At 44.5% G+C, this 7,500-nt stretch overlaps 1 protein-coding gene across 1 annotated transcript in view; it reads left to right on the top strand.

Annotated features, from left to right (window-relative positions):
* Nucleotides 1–7,500, top strand: part of TMEM154 (transmembrane protein 154) — a 54,724-nt gene that overhangs the window by 10,498 nt on the left and 36,726 nt on the right. The window contains exons 4-6 of the mRNA XM_069978705.1: nucleotides 3,646–3,904; nucleotides 5,888–5,921; nucleotides 6,982–7,064. Of these exons, the coding sequence (XP_069834806.1) occupies nucleotides 3,646–3,904; nucleotides 5,888–5,921; nucleotides 6,982–7,064 (376 nt within the window). The remainder of the gene's footprint in view (nucleotides 1–3,645; nucleotides 3,905–5,887; nucleotides 5,922–6,981; nucleotides 7,065–7,500) is intronic.

Here is a 7,500-nt window from a genome sequence, read left to right as displayed (position 1 = left end):
TCTGTAAGCGAGCTCCATTCTACTAGATTGGCACTCATTTCTCCGGAATATCAGGCCGTGTAACACGGCCCTTAAAGTGGCCGTACACTTCCAATAACTGCTGGCTGAACAGTCCTTCAGAAGACAATTATCTCTCCCATCTGGCCCCATCCTCCCCATACACAGGAATGTTCTGCACAGATGAGTGTTCCTGTGTAGGCCCTATTCCACCAACAGATCTGACCACAGATTATCTGCCAAAGATTTGAAGCCAAACCCAGGAACAGACTATAAACAGAGATCAGGTCATAAAGGAAAGACTGGATTTCTCCTCTTTTCAAATCCACTCCTGGGTTTGGCTTCAAGTCTTTGGCAGATAATCTGTTGTCAGATCTGTTGGATCTGGTGGAATAGGGCCTTAAGAGGGATAAGCTATAGCCAGACAGATCTGATGGCGGCTTATCTCTCTGAGAACAAAGAGGTTGGATGTTGATTTTCCATCACGCCCGACCCCTTATGTCTACCGATGTCATCTGTCAGACTGTCCACAGAGCCCTATACTCCTTACACTGATGGCCGAACCCACCACGAGCAGCAGGTACCACCAACAAAAGTGTAAAATGTATGGGGACCTTAAATTGTTGCTACAATATTTCAGCATATGGGGCCCCACCTTCAACTTTGCTCAGGGCCACATTTAGTCTAAAACCGGCCCTGCTTGTAGCAACTTTGCTCTGTCCAGATCAGTTCCTCTTGTTTCAGTATACTGTCCTACACCTTTAGAGACGTTCAATGTGTGGGTTGGGGTGATCTCTAACTTGTCCTCTCTCAAGTAGTTTAGCACTGCATAACTAGAATAAAAGTTGCTTTTAGGAAGAAAGTCTATGCTTCTCCCATGTGTGTCTGTCCACTACCACACTCCAGACTAGACTAGACTACACTGGACTTGTTCTCTTGTCCCTGACAGGGGACCTGGCCAAACCAGGGCCCAGCTGAACTACAGCAGGGACCGTCTTGTCTTGCATCCTCTCTCTACCAAGACTTGGATAAGACTCCCTAAGTGTGGGTGTGTACTTCCTCTTCCCATATGACAACTTCCTACAGGGTATGTAATACCTCCTGTGAGTGGTGGAGAAGAGAGTGTAAGAAAAGAAAGGAGAATAGCGATAGGTGGAGAACAGAAAAGAGCTCTTATTGGTGCACAGATTACAAACAAACAAGGCATAACTTCATTACCATTTTACTTGAAGTACAGACTTTTGCAAGGGGTATACAGACCAGTAACATCCGTGGAGGGACACCACATTTATAAAAGGGAACATTTGTGCGCGCACGCCGCTGAGATGGGTCCGACGCCCATAGAGAATGACGGCTACACTGACTCACCTCGGCGGCGCACGCGCACGGCTTCAGGCGCTAATATCTTCGTCCCAGGACCGGCTCCAGGAACGGGACTCATCGGAAAGAGTAAGTATCCAGCGGCTGCATCGGGGGGTCGGGCGGGCTCTGTGCCCGCGTCCCCGGTGACAGGTTCCCTTTAACTGTGAGACTAAAAAGTTCTAGGACTTTATGTTTTCTTATGGATGTTATACAAATCAATCACTGTACTCGTACAAGGAAGACATGAGGTTTATGAGGCCTCACCTCATCAGTTACAAGATCTGCCGCTAATGTCTCAGGACCTAGTGAATGTCTTACTGGGTCAGATCTATTTTGACAGCATACATTTAGCAGACAGCTGTATAAGCAGATTTCCTCCAAATTGCCGATTCAAGGATGTGTATTGGAAACCAGTATAAGAGCCAAAGAGGTTACAGACCAGTATAACAGCCATAGAGGTTACAGACCAGTATAATAGCCAAAGAGGTTACAGACCAGTATAACAGCCATAGAGGTTACAGACCAGTATAACAGCCAAAGAGGTTACAGACCAGTATAACAGCCATAGAGGTTACAGACCAGTATAACAGCCATAGAGGTTACAGACCAGTATAACAGCCAAAGAGGTTACACACCAGTATAATAGCCATAGAGGATAAAAACCAGTATAACAGCCAAAGAGGTTACAGACCAGTATAATAGCCAAAGAGGTTACACACCAGTATAATAGCCATAGAGGATAAAAACCAGTATAACAGCCATAGAGGTTACAGACCAGTATAACAGCCATAGAGGTTACAGACCAGTATAACAGCCAAAGAGGTTACAGACCAGTATAATAGCCATAAAAGATAAAAACCAGTATAACAGCCAAAGAGGTTACAGACCAGTATAATAGCCAAAGAGGTTACAGACCAGTATAACAGCCAAAGAGGTTACAGACCAGTATAATAGCCATAGAGGATGAAAACCAGTATAATAGCCATAGAGGATAAAAACCAGTATAACAGCCAAAGAGGTTACAGACCAGTATAATAGCCATAAAAGATAAAAACCAGTATAAGAGCCAAAGAGGTTACAGACCAGTATAATAGCCAAAGAGGTTACAGACCAGTATAATAGCCAAAGAGGTTACACACCAGTATAATAGCCATAGAGGATAAAAACCAGTATAACAGCCAAAGAGGTTACAGACCAGTATAATAGCCAAAGAGGTTACACACCAGTATAATAGCCATAGAGGATAAAAACCAGTATAACAGCCATAGAGGTTACACACCAGTATAACAGCCAAAGAGGTTACAGACCAGTATAACAGCCAAAGAGGTTACAGACCAGTATAATAGCCATAAAAGATAAAAACCAGTATAACAGCCATAGAGGTTACAGACCAGTATAATAGCCATAAAAGATAAAAACCAGTATAACAGCCATAGAGGTTACAGACCAGTATAATAGCCATAAAAGATAAAAACCAGTATAACAGCCAAAGAGGTTACAGACCAGTATAATAGCCATAGAGGTTACAGACCAGTAAACAATCAAAGTCTTGACCAGTAGAGATGAGAGGGTTCGAGTCGATCAGAACCTGAACGTTCGGCATGTGATTAGCTGGGGCTGCTGAACTTGGATAAAGCTCTAAGGTTGTCTGGAAAACTTGGATACAGCCAATGACTATATCCAATATCTACAGCCAATGACTATATCCAATAACTACAGCCAATGACTATATCCAATAACTACAGCCAATGACTATATCCAATAACTACAGCCAATGACTATATCCAATAACTACAGCCAATGACTATATCCAATAACTACAGCCAATGACTATATCCAATAACTACAGCCAATGACTATATCCAATAACTACAGCCAATGACTATATCCAATAACTACAGCCAATGACTATATCCAATATCTACAGCCAATGACTATATCCAATAACTACAGCCAATGACTATATCCAATAACTACAGCCAATGACTATATCCAATAACTACAGCCAATGACTATATCCAATAACTACAGCCAATGACTATATCCAATAACTACAGCCAATGACTATATCCAATAACTACAGCCAATGACTATACCCAATAACTACAGCCAATGACTATATCCATGATTCCACATCGCCTTAGGGCTTTATCCAACTTCAGCAGCCGCCGCTAATCACATGCAGAACGATCGGGATCGGATGGACTCCAGCTGCTCCAGGGTTGCTCATCTCTATTGACCAGTAATATATATTTCCTGTATATGATGTTAGTGGTTACTTTACAGATGGATGAGACTACTCCAGAAGGAGGGCTACTAACCAGCCAGACGCCTGTGTTAACATCTCATGAAGAACGGACACTTTCCCCCGCCACACCGGACGCCTTTAATGAGACAGACAGTGAAGTGACGGAATCTCCTGAAGTTTTTGGCTCAGACGTGATCTCTATCCTGATCTATGCCGCTCCGGCCATCATTCTGCTGCTGCTCATACCCGTCATTATTCTAATTGTATGGCACAAAAAACGGAAAAAACAGCAAGAAGGTAATATGGTTGTGTGTAATGTTAAAGTGATCTCCTCCTATATACTAGTATACAGCGATACAATGAGCTGCGCTGCACCGATCCCTATAGAGCTAACACAATAGTGTATCCTTTTATAAACCTCTATGATCCTGCTTAGATACCTGAGTATTTTGATGAAGTCAGAGGCTTGTGTGTACAACGTCCTCTCAGATCCGGAGTAGGATATATATATATATATATATATATATCTATATCTATATCATCCACTGCAGAGCAGTCTCATCCTTATCATCACAGGCAGGAACACAATGAAAGGTGATGCCAGTATATGGATAAGACAGGTCTGGTCATTCACAATAGGTGATGATCACAGCCTCTTTGCCTGGGCCGCCCAGCATGAAACCTACAGAACCTTTCCATAAAAGTTATGAAGCTCTGAGCCAGGGTCTCGGTGCACACGTGTACACAGCTGCTGAAGCATATCCCTTATATCTGTTAGCTGACTCATTCCCTTAAACTAGTGCTATTCATATAGACTTTACACTTATTTAAAGGGACTTTACATGGCCGAACTATCAAGCTGGTTGGCAGCATGAAAGATCTCTTGATTGTTTGTGCAGCCCTTCCATGGACTGTTGGCCCTTACATTCCCCATTACAGGGACAGATGGCGAACAATGTTTTTTAAACCTAGTGAACAAGCCTGAAGTATGGTCCTAACTGTGAAATCAAGGGGAAGCTTTCCTGGGGGCCGTTATTTGAGGCCTGCATATGTTAGCATGCTTCCTGTTACAGCCCCCGCATGTACCACCCGCTGCGGCTGCGCTGCCATCCCCGGCTGCAGCCGCTCACTCTCCCGGGCCGCCAGCTTCTCTTAATTTACCATGGCTTTCTCCTGCTCTCCCTCGGGCTGGTGCGCGTGTCCCTGTCCCCTAGGGCGCATCGGGTCTGCTTAAATTTAAAGGGCCAGTGTGCCCCTAATTGGCTGCTGCACTGCAGCCTTGCATTATAGATTACAGCCCTGCCCTGGAGCACATGTTGGAGCCTCTGCATGCTACCTTCATGTGTAGTCTCAGCTTTGCCAGTGATTCCTGCATCGTCTCTGCTGGTTATAGTTCCTGCCCTGCTTCGAGTCCGGCCGTGGTCCTGCCTCCCGCCTAGGTGTCTCCAGCTGCACTTCTCCCACTATTAGCGAGCCAAGCCGGGGGTGGAAACCTTGCATTGGGCTCTAGTGAAAACCAGCGGCCCCTTAGACTCTGCTCCATAGTGTGGTTTATGCCATCCCTATTTGTGGTTCAGCGGATCCACTACTCATGCCGTTACGCTGCCCTATGGTGAATGATGCTACAGAAAGCGCAGCCAGGGAGTAAAAGCAGCAGGTGCCTCAATCTTACTGACTGTGCAAAAATGAAATGAGGTGTTCTGCAACAGCTTTGGATTGGAGAACTGGCAGGCGTGCTGTGGGAGGGGAGTAGGCAAGGTGGGAGGGCTGTGATGAACAGCTAAAGGAAGCGATGCATTCTGGGAATAATAATTTAGCACCTACTCAACCAGAAAGTACAACCATGGAACACAGTACTAAGACCCCCAGAACCAGAGCAGATGTGGAAAAGGTGCAATGTAATGCTTCATCCACCCTATAGTGATGCGGCAGGAAAGTGAACCAGTTACTCCCAGCTGATGGCTGTAGGACCCAGCAGGGGGGACGTTTTGTGACTAAGTTCCTGCCCATTGTAAGCCGGCACCATCTTCATCCACAAGGTTTTCTTCCTGATGCTTTACCTGCGTCTGTGCGGTGCTAGTCCCCACATATCTTCTGTGCTTTACCCTGGGTTTCCCATAGCGAACAAGTAATTGCAGCCAGTGGGTATGAGCCGGGTCGGAGTTCCCCCTTGTGATAATGCGATTCCTACATATCTGCTTCCTTTTCTATATGAACTCAGTTTAAATTTTTTTTTTTAAATAAAAACTTTATATTCTCTCTTTGTTTTTGTACATTTAGGTGTGCCAGATGATGAAGAAGTAGATGTAAAAAGGTAACATTTTCTATACAAGACTGAGGGGGGGTGTATCGATTGTCTGTACTGCCCTCCCATGTTCTACAAGACACACCTGGAATTTTTCTCCTGGACAGGAGTTTAAAGGGGTTGTTCTCAAATTTTTTTTTTCTTCAAATCGACTGGAGCCAGAAAGTGCCAGAGATTTGTAATTTACTTCTATTTAAAAATCTCCAGTCTTCCAGTACTTATCAGCTGCTGTATGTCCTGCAGGAAGTGATTCTCTCCAGTCTGACACAGTCCTCTCTGCTGCCACCTCTGTCCATGTCAGGAACTGTCCAGAGCAGGAGAGGTTTTCTATGGGGATTTGCTGCTGCTGTAGATAGTTCCTGACATGGACAGAGGTGGCAGCAGAGAGCACTGTGTCAGACTGGAGAGAATACACCACTTCCTGTAGGACAGACAGCAGCTGATAAGTACTGGAAGACTGAAGATTTTTAAATAGAAGTAAATTACAAATCTCTGGCACCAGTTGATGTGAAATAATATATATATATATTTTGTGAACTACCCCTTGAATGTTTGGCAAAGCCAAGCAATAATGTGTTTCCTATGAGAAGGGGAGAACAAAGGGGTCGGGGAGTGAAAATTCGGTGATGGTGGAGACTCAGAAGGCCCTTATGCAACATATACTGATGCCAGAACCTGGTATTAGTGGCCTCTATTACACAGGGTTATCCTCAGCCAGGGAACGGGTCACGGAACAGCCGGTGTCAGAAAGGATCATCCTGGTCGGTGCTGCAGTAATGGCCGGATGATCTTCACTGCCGCAGAATTCGGATGCGGGCGCTCCATTGTGTGAACTGACAGGGTTTTCTGCGGCCGCTATTCACTGAATGACGTCAGTTTGTTGTGGTGCCGCGAGGGATCCCGGCCGGAGTGTATACTATGTGTATGTATATGTGTACTATGTGTATACGCTCCAGCTGGGATTCCCTCAGCGGCAGCACTATGTGAGTGACGTCGTTTTCACGTCCGTGAGCAACAATTAACCACAATTGACTTGTATTAAGAAGTGTCTATTTCTCCGTTTTCACAGCCCCATCTTTGAGGAGGACACCCCATCAGTAATGGAAATCGAGATGGATGATCTAGACAAATGGATGAATACAATGAAGAGCAGTGAGTATTCAGTACACGTTCCTTCTCTTTATGGCATTGCATGGAGGCCGATCCATATATATATATATATATATATATATATATATATATATATATATATATAATCTCTGCATTTGCCTCATTACTAGAGATGAGTGAACCTGGAGCAGCTGGAGTCCATCAGAACCCGAACGTTCGGCATGTGATTAGCGGAGGCTGCTGGAGTTGGATAAAGCCCTAAGGCTATGTGGAGATCATGGATATAGTCATTGGCTGCAGTTATTGGATATAGTCATTGGCTGTAGTTATTGGATATAGTCATTGGCTGTAGTTATTGGATATAGTCATTGGCTGTAGTTATTGGATATAGTCATTGGCTGTAGTTATTGGATATAGTCATTGGCTGTAGTTATTGGATATAGTCATTGGCTGTAGTTATTGGATATAGTCATTGGCT

The sequence above is a fragment of the Dendropsophus ebraccatus genome, chromosome 7 (genome assembly GCF_027789765.1).
Source record: "Dendropsophus ebraccatus isolate aDenEbr1 chromosome 7, aDenEbr1.pat, whole genome shotgun sequence".
Taxonomy (NCBI): Eukaryota; Metazoa; Chordata; class Amphibia; order Anura; family Hylidae; genus Dendropsophus; species Dendropsophus ebraccatus.
The sequence above is the reverse complement of the archived record's forward strand: the minus strand, read 5'-3'. Positions and strand labels throughout refer to the sequence as shown.